General features: G+C 35.6%; 1 protein-coding gene across 1 annotated transcript in view; it reads right to left on the bottom strand.

The window, feature by feature from the left end:
• Window positions 1-1,898: 1,898 nt before the first annotated feature.
• ENPP1 (ectonucleotide pyrophosphatase/phosphodiesterase 1) overlaps window positions 1,899-25,227 on the bottom strand; it is a 70,819-nt gene continuing 47,490 nt past the window's right edge. Inside the window, exons 10-25 of the mRNA XM_003781674.3 lie at window positions 24,826-24,891; window positions 24,471-24,543; window positions 23,175-23,283; window positions 21,618-21,749; window positions 19,068-19,099; window positions 18,507-18,634; window positions 16,655-16,724; window positions 15,586-15,673; window positions 14,141-14,310; window positions 12,901-12,952; window positions 10,667-10,821; window positions 9,028-9,157; window positions 7,833-7,913; window positions 6,856-6,988; window positions 5,032-5,194; window positions 1,899-2,330 (exon numbers count right to left, since the gene is read on the bottom strand). Coding sequence (XP_003781722.1) covers window positions 2,160-2,330; window positions 5,032-5,194; window positions 6,856-6,988; window positions 7,833-7,913; window positions 9,028-9,157; window positions 10,667-10,821; window positions 12,901-12,952; window positions 14,141-14,310; window positions 15,586-15,673; window positions 16,655-16,724; window positions 18,507-18,634; window positions 19,068-19,099; window positions 21,618-21,749; window positions 23,175-23,283; window positions 24,471-24,543; window positions 24,826-24,891 — 1,753 coding nt within the window. The 3' untranslated portion in view covers window positions 1,899-2,159. The remainder of the gene's footprint in view (window positions 2,331-5,031; window positions 5,195-6,855; window positions 6,989-7,832; window positions 7,914-9,027; window positions 9,158-10,666; window positions 10,822-12,900; window positions 12,953-14,140; window positions 14,311-15,585; window positions 15,674-16,654; window positions 16,725-18,506; window positions 18,635-19,067; window positions 19,100-21,617; window positions 21,750-23,174; window positions 23,284-24,470; window positions 24,544-24,825; window positions 24,892-25,227) is intronic.

Raw genomic sequence — 25,227 nt, 5'->3', positions numbered from 1 at the left:
CCAAGAAAACACCATGGAAAAAAACATGACCCTACCCACATTAGCAAAGGCTGAATGATGAGGGACCTAGATATCCACCCTTACCAGGCTATAAAGAGGTACCTGACTCCCCTGCTAGAGAAGGCTGAATGGAGAACTGGGAATTTCATCGTCACCTGGTGACAATGAAGCCTTTCTGGTCAGCCCTGTCCCATAGCATCAATGGAGATCACAGAGAACATGAAAAGGTCCTTCACATCCCAGCCAGGGAGGTAGCAATGGATGCCTAACAGCCAGCTAAATTCCCACCCTGCCTAGAAGTAACAAAAGGCCCCTCACATCCCAAGTGTCAATAGAGATTGAGTGGGAATCTGGACTCCTAGTCACACCTGAAAATAATAAGGCAATGCCCCCAATTCCCCTGCTAGGGTGATATCAGAGAGAGTTAGCTAAAGCAAAAGGTTTAAATTAAATACTTCATAAGTTCCATAGTCTAATAATACCTAAAACATCCAGGTTTCAATTAAAAATCATTCATCATATCAAGAAGCAGGAAATTCTTTTTGAATAAGAAAGAGACCATCAATAGAGGCAAACACTGACATGACAGATATTGGTATTATCTGATAAGGATTATACAGCAGCCATCATAAAAATGCTTCAACAAGCAATGACAAATACACTTGAAACAAATGAAAAACCAGAGACTCTCAGCAAAGAGGTAAAAATTCTTAACAAATAGAAGATATAAAGAAGAACCAAGTGGAAATCTTAGAAATAAAAAAGACAATAACTAAAATATAAAAATCAATGAATGGGCTCAATAGCAGAATGGATGTGACAGAGGAAGAAAATCAGGGAACTTGAAGGCAGAAATTACCCAATTGAACAACAGAGAGAAAAATGACTGAAAAATGTTTATACAGAGCCTCAGGAAACTGTGGGGCTAAAACAAAAACCAAGGAAACTATTTAAGCAATTAAATACTTTTCAATGCAAATTGTATTATTTGAAGGTCTTTGTGGTTGGCCCTTTGGCTGTTGAAGAGTGATCATATGAAGGACATCTTGGTGTACTAATCTTATACCACCACTGGACCCAGAGGCTAAAAGTTAATGTAGCCTTTGAAGGTTCACAGGTAGGAACAAAAAGGTATAGTCAACACAGTGGGAAAGTCAAGTTCATTGTGTCATCTATCATGTCCACCAAGAACATATGAAGAGATTAGTGACATATTCTCTTCAAATCTATGAAACTTCAAAATGAACCACACAATATAGAATAGCTCTGCTGCTGGCAGGTTCATTCTTGTGCACAGTGAGAAATTTTCTTATCATCCCAATGAAAAAATGCCTCATGTGTGCTAACAATTTCTCTGAAGTTTTACTAAAATGAGACACAATTTTAATAGTTTACAAGAAATACTTTTAAGACCATTTTCAACAGGATGGGAATATTTTTCTTTCTTTTTCTTTTCTTTTTTTTTTTTTTTTGGTACAATTGTCAAGTAAGATTTTTTACTACATAGGTATACTCAACTCACAGATCTTCCCTCAAAGTTTAACTTGTTTAAATCATTAAATCTGAAGAAATCTAATCTCAATTAAAAAAAAAACCCACGAGATTAATATTTGGCTTTTAAGGGGGCATACAGAAAAGGTAGAAATTGCTTCAGAAATATTTTTACTTCTCTTAATTTTTTTTTGATTAAAACAATAAGAAATGAAACTCCAAGTTAATAGGAATACAGAACCACTTTTAAATTTTATAAAAATCATAATGTAACATGGGCTATCCCAATCCCAGTAATTAGCCTAGTGTTTGTCAATGTCATCAAGCTTGCTTCCAATAAGATTCAAAATTCTGGTGCCCAGACAACATTCACAGGTACTTCTCACTTAAGAGAAGTAGAAAAGCACTTTTACGTATGGTCTGTCTTTATTCCTCAAAACTTGAACAATGTATACAATTCTTACACATTCAAATACGTGCAAGATTCAATAGGACACCCTCCTACTGTCATGCAGATTCCACAAGTTTCCCTGAGATGTCCGTATCACAGAGGATTCCATTCTAACTCTGGTTGACGTTTCCCAAACAACGCAATAGCGTGGATAGAGGACTGTAAAAAATATAAGGTTCTCTCAAAAAGATTCGTGGTATTTTTAGAATAAACAACATTACTCTTCTTGGCTAAATGTTGGCAAATGTGTTTTCAACTTTAAAATGTCTGTAACTGGCTCTTTTCTTTCTTGATAGAAGCTGAGTCCAGTGATAAGTTCAACATCTCTGATCCGTGCTCTGTGTAACATAAGTAACTCTTCAATCCATAAGGAATCATGCTTCCCATACTAAGAAGAGGAGAAATAAAAAACAAAAATCACCAGAGAATATAGACAGTTCACTTCTGTAAGCTCTTAATCTCTCCATCATTCATGACATTTTGGCTTTGAAGTAGCAGAAACTCCAAAACTTGTTAGTGATAATCCCCACTCTTGAGAACTTCACTCTGTAATTGATAGTAGGCATGATTGTTTAATGTAGGTGTATCACATTTGGGAAAAAGAAAGTATACCCGGTTATGCATTGCATAGGTGCAAGAAACTTCAACAGTGCAGGGTTAAAATAAATATTGGAAAACAGAAACCTAATGGCATGGTAGAAAGAATATGGTAATTAAAATAAAGAAGTCTGGATTGAGTCCTGGTTCCACAACTGTCCTATCAGGAAAACTAAGGCAAGTTATTTAACGTGTGAGTCTTGAGTTCCTTACCCGTCATGGGGTAATTCTGAGGAACAAATGCAATGCTGTGTACAAATATACTATACAAGTACTAGTTCTTATAAGAATGTGTTATCTACCAGTTTCATGAAGAATGGGTTAGGGGAACTTCATTTCTGGTAAAAAGAGTTAGTCTTAGGAGATAAGAGAGAAGAAAATAAACGGCAGATATTTGGAACATGGAAGCAGGGATGGTAGCTGAAGCAGGTCACAAAGATGGAAATCATACATCTATGTGTTTGTATGAGTTTTTCTGAAATGGCCATTAGAGATCGGATATAGAAAGCATCTACCAGTTGGCGGGCTATGATTGTACTTTAAAGACATCCTTCAATAAAGGTTCATATATTCTTGGGACATTATTAGTCAAAAATGATAAATATAGACTTTTCACATAAAGGAACAGACCAACAATCTCTATTTTTATGTAAGCCTCCAACCACCCACTACCTAATACTCAGCCCCTCTCCCTGCAGCAATCCTTGGAGACAATCTTTTGGCTCTAAGGGGAATAGCACTGACTCAGTGGACTGCTTGACTACTGGGTAACCGCCATCTTCTCCGACATTCACAGGAAAGGATAAAAAATACATGCATGAAATCTGTTCTCTCAGGGTAATATCTTTACTACTTCAGAGCTGAAACCAAAGGAATCAATAAATATATATGATAAACCTTACACTAGTCCTCTCTCTTGTTCAAGTCCAATATTTAGCATCTTCTAGGCACATTGCCATTGTAGAATTTGATAAAATGTTTTCATGTAAGAGGAAACATTTGGAAACATAATAGCATTTGGAATGGTAGAGCGGGAAAAGGAACTCAGTGCCTGACTACTAACACTTAACAAACATTCTTTTGGTCAATGAGACAAAAGCATAAGGCTGTAGCTGCCCTTTTACTTGGGGGGAGGGGATCAAATTGAGAAAGGATTTCTAAAGAAGCAGAAGACACCTTTAGCCCATGTGGGACAAAGCCACATGCTAAGAGTGATAGAACAGAAAGACAGGAAAGGTATGTCTCCCTAATGGTGCCACTGACCCAAAGCAAACCCTAACCCTAATAAGGAGGAAGAACCCCTGATTTTCTTAAACCACTCCAATGGGGTTACTATTATTTGCTGCGGACCCAATTCTAATTGATAAATCTAGTGACAACTTAATCTCTCAAAGAATGAAGAAGGGAATAGTTGGTATAATCCAACAGTGCCCCCGAATATTGACCTTTTAGCAGTTAGATATTTATCAGGCATCCAACCAGATAAACTTCTGCTATTCTATATTCGATTCTGAAGAATAAGGAAAATTAACTTAGTGAGAAATGTGTTCTATGAGAAAGTCAAATAATTCTGAAAGTTTGTCACAGAACACAGAAACACTACCATCAAGGACAGCAAATGAGTCACTGTATTCCTCTCCCAAGCCCACAGCAGGGATCACAGTTTTGTTCACTGCTGTGCCCTCAGTACCTAGAGCATCTGACAACAAATATTTATTAAAGGAATGAATAGCTGGCTCAAAGAAGTATTGAATGAATGAAGAAATGCAGCACTCTTTCCTGTTGAATTCCCACTTGATCTCAAGATCCTTTTGACCACAGAAATCCAGATATCCACCCATCCGTTGGGACTGGTATGAAAGGTAAATCTTATTGCCAACTCAGGTCTAGACTTATTTGTGTAACTTCAATGGAAAATAAAAATAGGAAATGTGGGAAGTACTCTGAAAGAAAGACATTTTGGCTCATGATAAGGAAAAACTTAAAAACTGCGAACATTTTATATAGTTTTGATATTCAACTCTATAATTTGTATGTTTAAAATTCTGAGCAAATAAGATACTATAAAACAATTGTTTCCAAACAATCTCTGGAATAACAGTAGAATAAGACTTTTATAATAAAATGACATACAGAAAATTCCTTTGAAATGTTGTTTAACCACAATTTTTATAACAGTGCTGATACGTTTGGAATGGTAAATACAGTTTTAAAACAAGAGAAAATTCACCCTTCAAATAAGTCTAGAATTCCATGGCCAAGCTGTACAAATTTGATTTTGATCTGATTTATAGTATCTTTATAGACAAGGATAGTCTTCTCCAAAGATATGATCTTAAATATTTAAATGAATACTACCCTGTAATTCCATAGTCCATGAATATTCAAAAGTTGTGTTTTCTCCCATAGTAATGAGAGATATAAGTTACATGTCCAAAGATACAGGTGTTTGTACTTTCAATATATAAGATAAACATACAAAGACTACTTACCGCACAGCCCTCCCTGTTGTCAGCCCTGTGAGGCAAGATGAAAGCTAAGGGATCTAAGTTTTCACAGTGCAAGGGAACCTGGGATTTATTTTTACAACTTGTTAGCACGATGAAGAAGTGAGTTGGAATCATAATTTCTTGACTACGGATAATTTTGATGTTTCTGAAAAATATGTCAATATTTACTTAAAAAAAAGAAATATCTTCCTTTTCATGAACATTTCAGTAGAGTAAGGCTTTAATACAAGATATCTCAAAAGCAAATTCAGAGAAATAATTAAATGTATTATAACAAGTTAGCAATCATAATCCTTCAACATCCTCCTCTACATTGAGAGTAATAATTAGAAGACAGATAAACGACAGTCTGAATTATTTTTATTTTCTATAGAAATGTTTTGAACTCTGAAATTCTTTGAAATTTTACCTAAAGACACTGGAATTAAGACACTAGAGAAAATATCGTTTTTGAACACCTATGACCAAAATTCTAATCTAAATCATTACTTATTGCCTTTTAAATTCTATGCCATTGTGAACAAATAGCAAGCACAGAGCGAACAGGTTAGAAATGTGTGATTCTCATTCCTCCTGAGAGGACATGTGGATTCTTCTTTGTTTTAATTGGATATTTTCTCCTATCCTAATAACTTAATTTTCTTTTCATATTGTAGCATATTATCAAAGACTTCCCAAGCAGCTTTACTTTACTATCATTCTCCTACTTTTGATTTTAAATCTGTGTTTGTTTTTCAGCATCTTTCAAAACTTATAGTAGTGGAGTCATTGTTTTCAAATAATGATCTTATATGGAATCATAATATATAAAACAGATTTCAAAAGAGGGCTCTAACTGAAGCTATATGTAGGATGCATACGAAGTTCTCCTTTACCCACTCTAGTGTTTTACCCTGTAAGGCAGCACCTCAGGGGATATAGTAATAAAAATTTAAAAATTGCAATTTACAAACAGATGTGCTCTCAGATATATGTGTGTAAATCTCATATATCTAAGTCAGCCTTGGAGAGCGGGAATGTTCTGGGGAAGGGCTGAATCTCGGTGGAGTCTTTCGTCTTTTTCTTTTACTCTTGATAGCAAAATTGCTTCCAAAAAACTCATAAATATTGTTTTAATAATGACCAACCATTTTCTAAAATGTTCTCCCTCTTTCCCTCTCTCCTGTTACAAAAACAGCACCACTGATAGTTTCCTTGAGATGGTCACTCAATTATTCTCCTCCAGCCAGAGATGGAGCCACGACATTTGCCTAAAGGCTACCAGACTTGAAACACTGTAGGTTTTGAACCCTTCTCATTCCTAGACTCAGGGTATCTGTAGCCACACCATCTAGTCCTTCACCTGACTGACAGTAAAATAAAACAGCATTTTAATAATTAGCCACCTAGAGACCTTAAACATGAGTTTTAGCGTTTAAACTGAGCTCAAGGATTAATCAACTGAACTGAATGGGGGGTGAAACACTATTTCTTTTACCTAAAAAAGAATACTTCACTGAACATTTAGCAAAACATCCAAATTAATCAGGTATCTCAAGAGGCTTCCGCTGTAGTCAAAAATGTCATGCACATAAATAAATAGTACTGGATAAGAAATGTTCTGCTGACTCAACTGCATGGGGGTCCCATTTGATAGCTGACATACATATTTTTTGATATGGGTTCTTGCTATGTTGACCAGGCTGGCCTCGAATGCCCGAGTTTAAGTAAACCTCCTACTTCAGATATCCTGAGGTGGGATTATAGGTGTGCACAACCATGCCTAGCTCAATAACTATTTTTAAGAGTAATGAAATATGTTCTTACTGCCTCAGAGTCTTTGACGAATCATAAAGTCCATCATAATCAAAGTCAAATACAGGACCGCTGACAACATTGACACCATTTCTTTCCTTTGCGTACCTCCGCAGTAAGGTGTCATGAAAATAGTGCCATATAACTGAAATAAGAAGGACGACAATGCAGTTTCAAAAGAAGGTACCGTGCTGTCAGGTGAAATAAATTAACAGCATGATTCAAAATCAGCCTCAGTAACAATTAGAGATAAAGTCAAGTTTGGCTTTAGTCTTTGGGTGAGGCCAAAAATCCTTTGTTCAACTTCGGCCTTTGGAAGGACTGCTAGAGTAGGGCTGAATCCAATTCTATTTCAGGCATCCCTGAACAATGTGACAATTATGACAAACATGGGATCACACAGCTTTATTAAGCATAACAACATCACAAACACAAGGTACATTATTCAGATTTACTATTAATATCTGAATTCCCTTTGAAATATTCACAAGTATTCTGAGTGCAAATTGGAGTAAAAATCTCCTTATATGTTCATATTTTGATATTCTAAACATCAATTTAAATATAATTATATACTTATTTTTCTATGAGTCAAATGCTCCAATAGTTAATGATGATGTGAAATCTATTCATTTTAAAAACAAAACAACTATCAAGAACTTCCAAATAGTTAAATAGGAGAATAGACTGAAAGTTATTTTATGTGCTAGTAGGCTGTAGTAGCTAGATAATTTTAAAAAGAAAATCATATACTTTTCACCAAAAATGTTTATAAACCTTTCAATACACAGCAAAATAGATATTGGAATATATAATAATTCTAATATTTCAGTTTTTTGTGTATTAGTATTCAAAGTATAAACAAATCTTTAAGAATGCATTGGGTATTTATCCATTTAATTTAGACCATTAAGTCTATTACATGTGAATTATTCCCATACGTACAGAAATTCATTAAAATTATAAAATAGAAAGTTAAAACATTTTACCTTGAAAACTCGGGTACATTGGTACTATGTTAGTAAAAAGCAAAGCTTCAGAATATATTTGACTTGAATTTTTACTTAGTCCTACAAAGAAAGGAACAGAAAAACTTTTCTCATTGTTCAGAGATAACATTACAAATTATCGTTTTTCATATGGGAGGGTGGAGGGAGAATTTTACAAAATTAGCTGAGTATCATCTGAAACCTGTAAAACTTTCCTAGGTACTGAGTCAAGGGAGAATGTAATGTGTTTGATCAAGTCTTAAAAAAAAAAAAAAAAAAATTAAGTCTTTTCATTTCAAAATGAATTCATCAAAGAAACAAAAACTTCTTTATTAAGAAGAGCCCCCAATTACACATATTTATCGTATGTGCCTTATTTCAACTAACATGCATTGTGTAGAAAATCTTCTTTCCTTAAACTTTTTCATAGTGAAAAGGAAAAAGAGAATATCTGGCTTCAGAACAACACCTACTATCCAGAACAAACATCACAAGGTGTCGGCCTCCAAATGCCATAAAAGGCTGCTTTGTGTGAATTTGAGGCTTGGACCTGGTCTATTTTTATAATGCAATGGCCAAGTTCTGACTTCAGACACTTACTCTGGGGACTGAACTGGATGCTGAGGGCATCTGAGCACCTGGAGCCTTATGAATTTTGCCTTTTCAGGCTGGCCCCAAAATGTCTTCTCATTAACATACAAATTTGCCACTTTAAAAATAGAATGGTTAGATTCAAAAAGATCATTCCCTGGAGGCTCTGTAACAGTGAGAAAGCAAGCAGACTTTGGGCTCAACCTTTATTTACTTCTCTGACACATCACATTGTCTTTTTAAACAACAAAGTAACATCTCCTTCCTAAGAACCCTGACATGGCCTTCTAATTTCATGGGGTTTCCTCAAATTCTGCTTAAAAGAAATGCAGAAAAGAAAGGTAAAGAGTGTTCTCCCTCGAGTATCTGCACTAAATCAACTACTCTCCAAAGAAAAAGTTTAATAACATTCACTCATTAGACGATTAACATTTCTCCCTGATAGTTATATATTTCAAATTCACCATTTTCATCATTAAATAAACACCAAGAAAGGTGATATATCAATTTTCATCAGTGAAGGTAATACATTGTCTCATAATGGATGATGGATTTACAAACAAGAAAGGATAAGAAAAAGGGATTGGGTGAGGAAGACACTTACGTGGTGGGGCAAGGAATCCATAACTCACTCTGGCGTTGTTTTTATAAAATGAACATTTATGGACAGGACTAAGAGAAACTCGAAAGTCCTGGTAGAGACAATTGGAAATGTCTTCTGTAGAGAAGGTGTCCTGAAGAACAAAGTAACAAGAACCATCAGGGGTCAGGCATAGAGACGAGAAGGAAATTGCTTTGTCAATAAAGGGGAGCTGTATCAGGACATCATGAAGCTCTGGTTGTCTGTTCGTGTCCTCCGCACCCCTTTCCTACGGGTATACTCATCTTTTTTTCTGACTGAATTGTAAAAATTCTTTCCAATAGTAAAGAAAGGGCTTGAGATTCGTATGTGCAAAGACTTTTGTATTCTGCAGTGATACGTTGGTTTATCATGTTTTTATCCACACAATTTTAGCCTTTTATATAATAAAAAGCTCAGTTTTTGAGATTTAAGTCTATCTTCCATCCACGAATATGAAGCCAAAAGTTGCTGGGGGAAGAGAGAAAAGCTACTGAAGAGCCATGTAAAAACCTCCACTATGGTGATGAGTGTCAATTCATGTAGCTTTAATTGTCTAAGAAAACTGAAAATTCCAAGGAAGTCAAAGAACACCATTATTAAGGTATTAAACAGTAATAAATAGGACTTGGTGCCAAGAAAACATTATGTAGACTGCTGTATATTATTAATACAATATCAAGCTAAAAAAAAAAAAAGCATTTAAAGGCCATCCTCCAAAATTAAAATCAAAGTTCAAGGAACTTTACAGAAATATGTGATGATGTGTATACATATTTTTTCAACATAGAAATTACAGATACATACGCCTGTCCCTGTCTTTTTATTTAGTAACTTCACAGAGTATTAACAACAGTTATTGTTTAAATCCAACTGGTAACCTCAACTATACTCTCTGAAATTCCTTTTTCCATTTCCTAAGGGTATCCTATAAGCTAGCCGGTCATTTTGGTTTCTGAAAATCTGGTCAGTCTGGTTTAAAATTTCAATTCCATATAAGATCTAAATCTCATCTCCTCCCTTTTTCCTTTGAAAAACTATCTCCTTCGCCACTCCTCTTTCTCCTGCAGCACCTGGGAGCTATGACTATGGGGGGAGGCTAGTTCTCTTCTGCGATACTTCTTTGGAGACCAGACTCTTCCTGTCCTGGTGGTGGAAAGGGGGAAGGTTCTGGGGTATCCCTGGTTTGGGGTGGGGTCTTTGTGTGGGTGCTCTATGCAGAGATGTTACTGAATTCTGAGGGTTTTCTTCATCAGTGAGGACCCCCTTAGATTCGGTAGCTGAGGGATAGATCTGTGCTCACACAGCTATGTACTGAGAAATGAATAACTGTAACTGATTTCATGACATCATAAATCAGAATCATAAAATATTAGAACTTAGTGGAAAAGATAAGAGAGGATCATTTATACCCCTAATTTTAGAGAAGAAATCTGCCCTGAGTCTCAAATGCCTTCTTATTTGTAAAGCTAGAACTAAATTTTTTTGACTCTGTGTCAGAATTCCTCTAATCTGGGAGCTTATTATGGGGCCAAGATTAATGGTGAGAAACTATGCTTTCACTGTTTTGCTTCCTGATAACCTGAAACAGTCACAGGTAGCTAAAGAGGTGACAAATACTTGCATTTCTGCTGACAGTGTAGGATGTCCAAAGGGGCATTAGGAAGTCCTCGCTGTATCCACTCACAAACCGGTGTTGATAAAGGAGACAGATGTTGTCTCCTTTTTGGAGAATTCTGGGTCTTCCATAGGGTAATATTTCATGCTTAATAATCTTCTCTTGGGTCATAGGGAAAAAATGAAAACAACCATTTAAATGTAGGTAGTATGCATCATAATGCCCTCATCTAACCCTTTCCTCTACTTAACCATATTGGAGATGTATTTATATTTATTTTTATTTATTTATTTATTTATTTGGGGGGGGGACAGAGTCTCACTCTGTTGCCTGGGTTAGAATGCAGTGGCACCATCAAAACTCACTGCCACTTCCAATCGCTGGGCTGAAGTGATCCTTCTGCCTCAACTTCCTGAGTAGCTGGGACTACAGGTGCCCACTACCATGCCCAGCTAATTTTTTCCATTTTTCGGAGATACGCGGTGTCTCACTCTTGCTCAGGCTGGTCTTGAACTCCTGAGCTCAAGTGATCCTCCCACCTCGGCTTCCTGGAATGCTAGGATTATAGGTATGAACCACCACACCCAGCGGAAGATACAGTCTTCACGATTAAAAAAATAAAAACCAGGCAGCGCCTTGGAGCTCAGTGGGTAGGGCACTGGCCACATACATCGCGGCTGGTGGGTTTGAACCCAGCCCGAGCCAGCTAAAATCAACAATCACAACAGCAACATAAAAATAGCTGGGCATTGTGGCAGGCACCTATAGTCCCAGCTACTTGGGAGGCTGAGGCAAAAGAATCACTTAAGCCCAAGAGTTTGAGGTTGCTGTGACCTCAACACCATGTGAGTGATACCATGGCACTCTACCGAGGGCAGCATAATGAGACTCTGTCTCAAAAAAAATAAAAATAAAAACCAGTTAGAAGGAGCAGAATCATAAACAATTAACAAAACAAATGGGGTTCACTGCAAGTTTTTCCTATAATAATACTGAAAGATCAGTGGAATATTAAAATATCCCAAGACAACACTACATGAAATTGCTAGATATTTATTCCAACTAATTAGAATATTACCAAAAATTCCTTAGCATTATTTTTTAAATTATTTTATTCAAAGTAATATGAGGATATAATTTTTAGGTTACATTGTTCTCACTTCCAGGGTAAAGTTTCATTTGTAGAAGAGCCCCCTCACCCAGGGGGTTTAGCATTATTTTAAATACTAATTCTCCAGGAAATACTCCAGAAAGCAAATTTTCTGGATGATACATGTACTTAGAAAGCAAAAGTTCAGAACTGAAATTATGAGACCAAACTGAATGTAACAATAACAACATAGATACAATTTATTACCCTTTTTCCTCGTGTAAAGTGCTTTGTTTACATCATCTAATTAATTTTTACATCTCCCTATGAATTAAGATAATAGGGATTTTACAGATGAGGAAACAGCAGCTTATAGGAAATACTTTTTCCATGAAGTCAATAGTTCCTAAATTCATACTCAAACTCAGATCTACTCAATTCTGAAACTGTTATCTTTCATCACCATACTTTGCTATCAGGAGGCTATCAAAAATTTCTCTAATTCCAACATTTACAGTAGGAATTTTATAGATAAGTACAAGTCAGGACTAATGTAGAATTTATTTCTTTATTCCAATAGGAAAAAAAAATGTGAACCAAGAAACTTACAGATCAGAGTGTATCAAAGGGACTCTGAACATTCAAGTCACAACCAAAAAATTTCATCAGTTGTCTGCATATTCTTACGTTGTATACAAAAGTTATAAAGAAATAACTTTTAATAAATCAATATATCATCTCTTATAATTAATAAGCACCACAAAAACATCTCTAGCCCCTTAGTATTTTGAAATTAAAAATGAAGAACCAGATGAGATTGGAACATGGGTATTTTATATGGAAATCTGATTCTTTACTAAAACCCTATAAAAATCTTCAAAAGTTCAAAATACCTCCATCATGTTCATAAGGTATGATTCAGCTTCCACTAAACACATTACATCTCTTTCCACTATAAAACAGACTTTCTTCCCCTATGACTAACAGGCTACTATCCAGCATAGAGATCGCTGTGTCTCATCAGGGGTTCCTCCATCACTCCCCTTATGTTATGGCCACTCTCTGATAAGGCCCCCAAAGCAATCTCTGTGCTTCCCACTGTCAAAAGAGAAAGCTGTCACATTCCAAGCTTGAGAGGAACATGGCTTACCTACTTCCGCGGTCACTTGAAACTGTTTCTGAAAATCCTCGATCGGCAAAATCTACAAAAGTTTATAAAACTATTTTTGAGGATCAAGAGACAGGTTTTAATTTTGTGACATACAACTTCTACAGTTTAATTAAGCCAGCATAGAACAAAGATCAAACTGAGTAGGATAAAGGGAGAGGATTGACAACTGCAGAAAGACAGAATTGTTAGCATAAGCTTAACACCAGTAATTAAAAGATAAAAATACAATGGCTGCTTTATAATTCTTATCTATAGCCACCTAACAGTTTTTAGGCCTAAGTCGAGTCTAATACAAAATGGAAAGCATAAAATAAACTGCTCTCCAAACTGCTACCTTTCTGGATATTATCAGTTTTGTTCATAACCCATCTGGTCTTTTTATCTTCTTACAACTACCATATATTAAGATAGGAGTAAAAAAAAAATAAAAATATTTTTATCCTCCCTAAATTTATTTTATTGATTGATTAATTGGTTGGCCATGAGATTGTGTCTCACTTTGTTGCCCAGGTTAAAGTGCAATGGTATCACCACAGCTTACTGCAACCTTAAAGTCCTGGGCTCAAGTGACCCTCTTGTTTCAGCCTCCCACATAGCTGGGACTACAGGCATAAGTCACCACATCCAGCTAATTTATGTTACCTTTTGTACAGATAGGGTCTCAGTATTGCCCAGAATGATCTTGAACTCCCGGCCTCAAGCAGTCCTCCCACTTTGGACTCCCAAAACAGGTTCTCAACCTGCGGGTCGTGACCCCTTTTTAACAATGAAAATACACAGCGGCATTAGGAAGGTTGAGAACCACTGTGCTAGGATTACAGGTGTAAGCCACTACGCCAAGCCTTGCCCCTAAATTTAAAATAGGTTGAAATGTACTTTAGAGAAGGAACATTTGGTTTACTTTGTGCCCAAGACCTCACTGCTAGGATAATGGTCCAGATTTCCCGATTCAAGATACTCAAGAACTCAACTAGACTTCTCTCCAGCTGCACCCCCATTAAGCCACAGTACCAAGGGATAAAAATAGAACTGAAAAATGCAACCAACTAGGAAGACAAAAGATAAATTATAAAAGATCTGCATGCGCTCCTAGAATTAAAAACAGATACATATTTACCCCTCAGAAATTGTAATTTGATTAAGTAGTTCCACAGTATATGCTGGATGGCAGGTTCTATAAAACTACATAGACTGGGCTAAACTTCCATATGATACCTACCGAGGGGTTACATGAACAGCTAAGGTTGTCTCTGGGGCTTGCTGTGAAGGGACAGTACTGTGGGGTGTATGATTCTTTGGGATGTCTTGGGGTATAAACAGGATTCTTTAGAAGGTGGTTAAGACTTCCATGGGTTCCATTATTAGGAGAAGGTGTCAAATTCATTAAATCTGCATAATTTCAAGAATGATAAAGAATTAATTAGAAGTTTCAAAACCTAATAAACAGTAGACTTGTATTATGAGCTTTACTTCTTTTTAACTAAATACGTATGAGTCCTTTTTAACTAAAATAAAACTCTCTTGGGGTTTAGAGTATTTATGACTGCTTTTCTTAATATAAATACTGATAAGTATGCTGTACTTCACTATAAAATTTATGAGTGTTGAAGTGTACAGTCAGTACACTTACCATCTGCTGAATGTGTATGATGTGTCAATCACTGTGTTAATATATTTTCCTATTTTACTGCAAAATAGTAAGTTATCATCAATATTTGGTAGATGAGTAATTAAAGGATTTTGCCCAAGGTTTCAAAGTTACTGATGTCATAGACCCAGGATTCAAACCAGCTCCGAGTCCAAGACTCTTGCCTCTCCCCACCATCCTAAAATGGGGTCTTGTGCCATCTCTTAGGCTAGTGTGCAGTGGCATCATAGCTCATAGCAATTTCAAACTCCCTGACCTTGAGTGGTTCTCCTGCCTCAGCCTCCTACATAGCTGAGACTATAGGCACGCACCACCATACCTGGTTCATTTTTACTCTTAATAATAATAACAGCAAAAACTTATAAAGTAAAATACTTACCATATACCAGGTACTATTTTAAGCATTATAAGGATATATTAACTTATTTAAAGTATTACAGGCTCCCACTAAAAGAATTACACTTAGGACATACTTAAGGTTTATAAATGCTCGGTATCAATATCAGAAAAACGTAATAATATTTAAAACTCAATATCCCCCCCCAAAAGTGCTAATCAGAAGGTACTGAGTAAATCAAGAAACGCCCCAATGGGTTCTCCTTCCTTTCTATAATCACGACATTGACATCCATCCAACTATTATCACTACTGGAGGTTCTACCTGCTCTGTCTACCTTTCACCATCCCCAATCTCGTTTCCCTTCTAGTGCTAGTCTGATTCAAGAGTCATATAATTAAACCCAGGGCACAACGAAGTGAAAGACACTGGGGATGTACAGATCACCCCACTGTGCAGGTTGTACTTCACAGCATACAGCCTAGTGGATAAAACAAGTAAGTCAAAAGATAGTATGTTCCCCATATCTCTTCAGTGACTCTGGATCGGGAAGAAGAAAGGTGAAAATATGTCTTACCTTACCTTCATCTCCACAAGGTGCCCACCATACGACCCACTTTTGATAATCCTATGTCAGCTCTGCTTTCAGAAAGGATGGAAGCTACTTGTTCACACTTACCACACATTAAGTTATAGACTTCAATATTTTCAAAGGTGTCAACCTCAATACCATGCTTGAATCCAGGTCCATAGCCAATAAAAAGGGCCTAGAAGGCCAGAAAAATAACAGCTTATCAGTAAATTTTTAGTTATGTACACACTGTGTTTCCCTGAAAATAAGACCTAGCCAAAAAATAAGCCCTAGCAGGATTTTTATGCATTTGTTAAATATAAGCCCTACCCTGATAATAAGACCTAGTGATGGACGTGGCTATGCAGTGTATCCACATAGCCATGCCATCCATTTTGGTGTGGAGAGGAATATATCCCCTGAAAATAAGCCCTAGTGTGTCTTCTTGAGAAAAAATAAATATAAGACAGTGTCTTATTTTCAGGGAAACATGGTAGTTGATAAAAAATTTATATTATCCACATTGTACATATACAAACTAGTTATGTTAAGATAAGGGAAATATACAATGCCCAGTGGACCTTGTAGGATAATGTTTTAACCCCCATTATGCATATAATCTAAGGATATCTGGGGTATTTCTCTTAGTTTTACTACAATTCTTGACAATCAGGAAAGAATGGATGAGAAAATCTTTTCATCTATGACAAGATATAAATCTCACCCTACCCACCTGACGCAGTGCCACAAGGATCATATTAAATAAATATTTTGACTGTGTTTTGAAAATGTTAAAGTCTAAGTAAATGTAAGATATTATTTCTCTTCAGAACATAAGTATAACACCTTGTTGTCTATTAAATCGCTACTTTCTTTTATTAGAGAGCAATATTCTCAATAGAGCCGAAATAAATGCAAAGTAATTATTAGAAATTTAGTAGGAGATAAAAGTCACACACTCATGAAACATGAATATAAAATTTTAACAACAGTCTTTACTGTTATGTTTTAAGGAAAACAGCTCTAAACTATACTAAAGAAAGTACATGCTCCATAAATTCTCATTCAACACATATAATCACCGTCTGTTTATAAGTCTAAAGCTTTATATATCAGTTTTCTACAGATTTAATCCTGTTCTTTTTTAAAGTACAATCAGTGTGACAGGTTTACTCACTTGCATATTTGCAAATGCATTGTCAGAGCCATGAAATCCATTTCCACAATACTTCCTTTCTGAGGGATTCCTAATTTTGACACATACAAATGAATAATGTAAAACCCATTCATAAAACACAATTTATAATCATAACATTTTCATTAATAAAGAATAAATAACTATGGTGTTAAACATACAGGCAATTAAATGCACTTAGCTTTGAAAAGCAGTAAGGGGTCGCCTGCACCTTTTATTTTACAGACAGCTCAAGTATAAGCCATACGGCAGAAGGGAGAAAACCACCGCCATTGAGGCAGAAGTGCTTCTGAAACTTTAGACCATTTAATTATCTTCCCTTGGTTTCAATTTCTCAGTTGTAAAAATTCAATGATACGCGCTAAGAAATGCTTGGAGAACAGTATTTAGATATTGACTCTCCCCTGATGGTAAGAATCATCTGTTCTTTCATATTCTTTTTTTAAACACTGGAAACCCAGCACAGAGTGGAGACAAAGGAATTCTATCGACAGAATTCTGGTTTACTGTTTAGGTTTTGCTTGACAGGAGTTATTGATCATGACTGATTTCTTGGCAATCATCAAAAGTTAATAAATAAGTTTTGAGATATTAACATTAACCATCCAAATAATTTCCCAAATACACCAATTAACTAAGGCTAATTGATATATGTGAAATTAGAATAAGAAGAATGAAAAAGAAAACAGCTGTGTATAACAAAGACAGTAGCTCATTACAATAAGGTTCAGTGTTTTTACCAAATGAAGACTGAAGATGAAGATATGGTTAGACAGAACTGTAATGTATAGAAGAGATGTGAGGGCGAAAGGTGACGTATGAGAAGTAATAAATCATAAGAAGTAGTCAATATGGATAGGAATCAATCAATCAATATGGATATGAAAGGCCAGAGCAACAGTTCTTAGCCAGGGGTGAGTCCCCTTCCCCTGGGATTTCTAACTGTGTGCTATGTCTGGAGACATTTATAGTTGGCACAGCTGGAAAGGGGTGCTACTTTCATCTAGTAAGCAAGAAGTCAAATACCCCACAATGTACAGGACAGTGTCCTATAAGGGTTAACAACTATATTACAGCACATTCAAGTGAAAGTACATCTTAGACAGAGGCGCCTAGCGACCTTGCTGATTAAGAAAAATGATACAAAAGACCAGAGGCGGTTTAACCCGTGCACACATTCCAAAGAAATTTACTCATATCACTCTCCACTTCCTTCCTACTTCATCCTCACAATAACTCCATTTAGAAGTATCCCTCATTCCCCCACTAACTAAACCTATATAAACCCCTACGTATTACAATAAACAGCTTCAACTCAGTCCCTTTCCCAGTGTGTCTGTCTTTGTCTTATTTGTCAATTCCCTTTCATACACGACTCCCCAAACCGCCGCCACCCGCTGGTCGGGAGGCGGCAGTGTCCCACAACAAAGAATCATCCAACTCTAATTTATGCCAAGGTTGAGATATCCTAGGCTAGGATGAAAAGAATCATACAGAGGATGACCCCACCCTCCCCCGCAAAAGAAAATGTATATATATTTTAAGAAAGGAAAAAACTGTATTAAAATTATAATACTCAATATATACCGATAACAAAAGATGACTACAAGTCACATTTGACTTCTGCAATTACAAGAGATGCTTCCCATTGCTAATGGAATTCAATTCAACTTTGAAAAGCAATACACAGGTAACATCTCTTAAAATGTGTATACATTTTTTGGCACTCTCGATACTTGCAGTTTCCACATCACAACATTGTTTAAAAGGGCCAGTTACCTTGAATCAACTAATAGATCAGGCTAAGTGTACCTGGGAGACTGTCAGAACTTACAATGCGAGTTGCCACTGAGGGTCCAGATAGAATGTCAAGGGCTCAATTCTTTCACTTTTGGCAAAGTGGAAACGCTTAGGTAAGAATTGTTTCAAGTAGGGTTTGAAATGCTGGTTTGGTTCCCGGCACTAAAATTATAAAAGGCAATGGAAAACAGTTATTTTTATATTATCTGTAGTATAAAATTTTCCTAAAATTGTTTTCTAGCACCACATGAATTTTTTTCCTACACTTTACCAGCCTGCTTAATAAGTCACAAAAGGAAAACTAAGAATTCTTACTACTATCTAATGTAGAAGTGAATATTCCGAACTAGTTTAAATTTTTATAGGAAATCATGTTACCATTGCATAAAAGCTACAGGAGTCTTAGTCACTAGATTATACTTTCAAACACAGACTGTTGGGACATGGCCCTTAAGATCTTTAAAAACTATAGAACATGTATATGTTACCCAGATACTAAAAAATTCTAGTCATTCAATTCCAAGAACAGATAGTGAAACTTTTTTCTGTATTACATAAAACAATAACTAGACAATGGAAAAATAAAGATACTCACAGAAAGATTTTTGGCAAGGCCTTCATAATTAACTGTAGAGGTAAAAATGTTAAGAAAATAATTGATGGTATGGTACAGTTAAAAATAAAAATAATACAATAATACAGACTATGGGACTCAAACTCTTATGTTTAAATGCCAGTGTAGGTTTCCAACAGTTCATTTAAGTCATTCCATACTAGTCTTGGAAAGAAATAAGGCAGATGTATAGGTATCGCCCTGTAATGAAACCCATGATCTAGTGTCATGTTATTAAGTCAAAAGGTAAGTTATAGAACATCTATGTAGTGCATAGTATCCATCCCTCTGTTCACCCATGTCTGTTCACTCATCCATCTCTTCATCTACCTGCCCTTCCCTTATCAAAACCATCCATGCAAACACCCATCCAAATATCTATCCATCTATCAATATATCCATGTAGATCTAGTACCATTTCACTGGGTAAAAGTCAAACTGTTGTGTTGTACCCATGCATAGCAAATATTTGAGAAGATACATTCCCAACTTAACACTGGTTATTTCCAGAGAGGGGAACTGAGTAGGGAGGTAGAAAGATTTCGGGTGGAAACTGTTACTTTTTCCTTTGTGTGCTTCAATATTCAATCATTACCCAGAATTTTCAAATAAGAGGGACACACGGAAACTTAGAAGAAAGTGCAAGTTTTAAACTAAATTTAGACTGGTTTTAAACTAAATTCACAGAATAAGCCCTTGCTTGTACTTAGGGTACTTTGTGCTATAAAACAATAACTGTCTAGCTTTCTAAATTTCCTATTAGCCATATTTTATATAAGGTTGAGAAAATTATCCAGATAAAGGAACACAATCCTTTTACATAGGAATATAAAACATATTCCAGATAAAGGAATATAATATTAGGTTTTATATAGAATATAATCCTTTATCTGGATAATTGTCTATCTATAAACTGATAATTATATAGTTTTTGCTTTAAACTTGGGGGCCTAATTGAGGTAAGGGTAGGGCTAAAGTTTAGCTCTCCTATCCTATCCCAAAATTCTCTGGGGACTGTATAGTTTTTCTAACAAGTTTTACAACAACCATGTGCTACTTTTCCAAATTTAAAACAAAATGATGAATTAAAATAGGTCATTGGGCTTATGGAGCCTGTACTTGTGCCATTGTGCTAATATATTTGCATAATTATTTTCCTGCAGTGAAATCCATTTTTCTTCTTTAATATTCAATAGTATCTTACTGCTGTTTCTGAACCCCATTTTGGTAACTGCCAGAAAAGCTTATTTTTCTTTCTCTTTCAAAGTTATCTGTAACAGAAAGATGATGTTTGCTCTACCTATCTGAAACTTTTCAAGGAGAGTAATCGAAAAGAGATCAGTAACAGAGGTGGAAACAGTTGTGAAAGAGGCCTGACTTACAAAAAAATGAATTTTTTTCCCCTAAATACTAAGATGGAAACAAAACAATGAATGTTTTTAAACATTTCTGGGCAGTTTGTGTTCCACATGTGGTAGAGAAAATGTGAGATTTCTTCATCCCTGTTTAAAAGATAGATTTCTTATTTGTTTAGTTAGTTTGGGAATGGTTTAAATAAGGCACTTCTGAGAAGATGAAACAGTTGCTGACAGAATTAATCACTCTGCCAGCAATCCTCCTCCTCATAACAGAATATTATGAAGCATCATTATTTATAAATATTTCAAGTTTCAATGAATTTTCTCTTAAACTTTTTTCTTCCTTTTTTTTTTTTTTTTTTTTTGCAGTCTTGGGCCGGGACTGGGCTCGAACCTACAACCCTTGGTATATGAGGCCAACACCCTACTCCTTGAGCCACAGGCACTGCCCTTAAACTTTTTCTACTATAATCTTTAACCTGATACAAGTAAAACACACACCACAACATAAAATAGCGCTGAACTCATCAAATAACACATTTAGCCAAAGAATAACAAATAGGTTATTTGTTACACAGATAACAAGGTTAGTCTTGTGTCCTTGCATCCAATCCAATCCCATAAGATCCCTTTAGGTACAAAAGATCTGCACTGAGGATTTAATCAATAAAAAAAAATTAACTTTAATTGATTCCCTTTAGTTCAGAAATATAATGTATCTCTATAATGCTTCTGTCTCGGTATCATAAATAAGGATACATTAGACTACAGTGGTCCCTAAACTTTCTGGCACCAGGGACTAGTTTCATGGAAAACTATTTTTCTACAGATGGGGTGAGGGGCATTAAATTCTCATAAGGAGCATTCAACCTAGACTCCGTACAGTACACAGTTTACAGTAGGGTTCATGCTCCTATAAGAATCTGATGCCACCACTGATCTAGTAGGAGCTGGAGCTCAGGCAGTGACGCCAGCAATGGGGAGCAGCTGTAAATACAGATGAAGAAGCTGTACTCGCTGGCACCCCGCGAGATGCTCACCACCTGCTGTGCGGCCTGGCTGCTAACAGGCCACAGACTGGTACTGGCCTGTAGCTTGGGGGTTGGGGACGGCAGCATTAGGGAAAAGTATTCTTAATATGCCATATTCAAAGTTACTATAGAGATACACTTACATGAATAGTATTTATCTGGGACATCAGCAGGTCTCAATCGAGCAGCAGGTCCATAAATGACTTTAATATTTTTAACATCTCCCAAATATTTATTCAGATACACGTATTTCTTACAACTGCCTTGTTCCATGCCTAAGGAAAAAAAGAATTCCAAAGCATGTTATAACTTTATTATTTTTTTTTACAAGAGCTGTGTGATTTTTTTCGAATACATAATCATTTACTACTTGTTTGTTACAGAATACGCAAGACAAAATACAAATAGCAAACAATTTTTTTTCCTTATTATGTTTTTACCAAAGTCTAAAAAAAAAAGATGACTAATATATATAAATAAAAGTAAAAAAAAATTTCTAAAAAAAAAAAGCAGATCATGCCAAGTTTTATAGACAGTAGAAACAGAAATACTTCAAAATCATTCTACTTAGTCTGGATACCCCTGATAGTAAAATTAGAAAAAATATATTATTATAAAGGGGAAATTATAGACATATTTCACTGATGAATAAGGATGCAATATGATAAACAACATATTGACATGTTGGATTAAAAATTGATGTTTAAGTAATATAGGTTGATCAAAATTAAATCCAATTTGTGTGACAATTAGTCATTATTAAAGCATGTTATAACTTTAATAAAAATTTAAAATGGAAAAATAGAATTTCTTTCGCTTCCAGAATTTAATTCATTAAACACAGGCTCAGCATTCATATTAAACACTTGATAGGTAAGACACAGAATTTCAGCTATATCCATAATTCTACTTTTCTCAAAATCTTTTCCCTTTCTTTACCCAAAGTTAGTTTAATATTTCTTCTTATTTATGTATTAAAATAACATTATGTGAGTGAAGAGGACTGTCTTCTCAGAGTTTTAGACTGAATATAAAAACCTAGTTATTTGTCCAAATCACCTAGGATATTATTAACTGGGAGTATATGACTAACTCAGGATCATTTCAGAACTGAAGCTTCTTTATCATGTAACTCCTGTTCCTAAAAACAGCTTTCTATAACTATTTCTGAATCAAATAACATTCACAACAAGAACAAAAACAAGCAAAAAGAACATTCTTTCTACTTCTTTGTAAGCATACTGCTTCTATTATCCCAAAACTATATATAAAATTTTGTTAACAAAGATCACAATAAGTAAAATTGAAATTAAAATATTAAAAAAACATTAATATATACTATCTCTAAAGTCAGACTTGTCATGCTAAAGAAAGTTGAAGAGGTAATAATCAGTTCCAATTGAATCTAAAAATGTTAAGTGACCAAAATTTAACATGGTGAAAAAAGACTGTTTTAACTATTCAAATTCCTGGTGTAGGCCTTTCCCAAATCAGATGATAGAAGCATTGTGGTAAAGGGGCTCTTAGCTTTCTATGAATTGTGTCTTATATATATTTACTATAATTTTTTCCTAAAGTCTTTCTGCAAGAAGTTACATCTTAAAAAAAGAACTATAACATTCAGAGGAGATGAAGAAACAAAAATCAATCAAGTATGCTTGTTAACCCAAATCGGAGTAAATGATGAAAACTTGGATTACCATGATCTGAAATAAGGATGATATTCAGGCACTTGTGCAAGTTCAGCTCTTTCAGACCATCCATCAGCATGCCAACCATTTTGTCGACTCTCTGCAAGGCTTTGATGACCTGAGAAAGGGAAGCATTCTGATGTGACACATTCCATACGAATGGCTATGTTTATATAAAGCTATCTCTGAAATAAGCATTTAGACAAAGTAGCACCCCCCAAAACAGGGTTCACAATACACACATCCGGCCAGGCTTTGGTCTAGACCCCATACTGAAGAGTCACTGAGGCTCACACACAAGCTATCCAGTATGGGAAATCTGGGCAGAAGAACTGATAGAAATCTGGGGTGAATCCTTTACTATGAAGGAAGAATGCGTATCTGTAAGTCTATTATTCCTTGGAATCACGTGGGGCTAAAGATAGCCAGACAAAGATTCTGACATGAGGGATCCTGGCAATACCTCTTCTTCCTTTTAACATAACCAAAAATATTCACAGATTTACTGCTTCTTTTCATATCTTAGGTCAAGGACATATATCAGAAGAAAAGTCAATTTAGGGATACAAGAAAACATGTTCAAATCATTTTCTAGATCTCGAGCTTCCTGTGCTCCAAGGTGAAAAATAACATGGCCACATGAAAGGCAAAAACAATATTTACTGTTTTACCGCACTACATGTATCACCAACATAGCTCAGAACTGGCTAAATCCCTGAAAGGGTGTCAGGTCAGATAAGAGGTTATCTTGAAAGCGTTAGTCCATGAGCTGTTTTCCTACTGCTAGTTTCCTAAAACTACTCATAAAGAAGAATTATTTGATAACCTCTGCACTTTTGATACAATATCCCATCTTTCAATGCTCAAGCTCTGTTGTAAGCATGAGATCCAGTGGACAGGACATTCTCCTAAAGAGAGTTCATACAAGCTTTCTTCTGCCATTTGACTTAATATCTTACATTTTCTTAGAAATCTGAAATCTTACCTGTTCATAAAATTCTCAAAAAAAAACTTAGTTTGGGGGCCAATAGAGAGGGAAGTGAGGTGGACTACAGCTTTGGAATTAAAAATTCAGAATTTAGTTCTTCATCATTTCAATTTAGCATGATAAAAAACATAAGCAAAACAATTCTCCCACCTTTTATTTTGTGTCAAGTACCTCCTTTGGTTTAGTGATACTGTGCACAAAACTCACCCTTTCTAGAAATCATAGAATTTTATACAATGGCCTAGAAACTGCTTCAAAGCAAGGTACAGTGAGATGACTAGGTTTAATGACGTAATCATTGGTAAAAATGTACTTACTTCACTGCTGACTGGTCCATGTGAATGGCCTGAAGAATCTGGTTCTTCTAAATACAGAGTGTAAAAGTGTGGTCTAAATCAAACAGTATCAAAATGTAATATTTTATGAACACATTGAAAAACAGAATGGAAAAAATAATTCAGCATTTGATAATGATTAAAAATTCTATAACACTGGGGTAAATAACTACAGTTTTAAAATTCTTCAAAATGTACCCACCGAAGTTCACTAAAGAGTTTGTTTGGATATATAACATCATAGGCAATAGTAGTTTTACTATAGTCTATTTTTAAATAATATGTAATCTCTATGAAACAAAGGTGTATTTACAATAGAAATTAATTGCCTACATACCTTTGATCTTCAGGAAGTTGTAGCCATTGAAGAATAGCTAAAATTCTTTCTTCAAAAGGTACTGAACTAAAGTGAAAGATAAACAGAATGAAACAGATCTGTGACAACTGTATGGATTTAAAATACAAACTTATCTTATTGAAAATAGCATTAAGAGGCTCAGCGCCTGTAGCACAGTGGTTATGACATCAGCCACAAACACCAAGGCTGGCCAGTTCGAACCCAGCCCGGGCCAGCCAAACAACAATGACAACTGCAACAAAGAATAGCCAGGTGTCTGTGGTCCTAGCTACTTGGGAAGCTGAGGCAAGAGAATCACTTAAGCCTAAGAGTTTGAGGTTGCTGTGAGCTATGACACCATAGCACTCTACTGAGAGCAACATAGTGAGATTCTGTCTCAAA

Source organism: Otolemur garnettii, unplaced genomic scaffold (assembly GCF_000181295.1).
Source record: "Otolemur garnettii isolate 467f Iridium unplaced genomic scaffold, OtoGar3 scaffold00002, whole genome shotgun sequence".
NCBI classification, from domain to species: domain Eukaryota; kingdom Metazoa; phylum Chordata; class Mammalia; order Primates; family Galagidae; genus Otolemur; species Otolemur garnettii.
The sequence above is the reverse complement of the archived record's forward strand: the minus strand, read 5'-3'. Positions and strand labels throughout refer to the sequence as shown.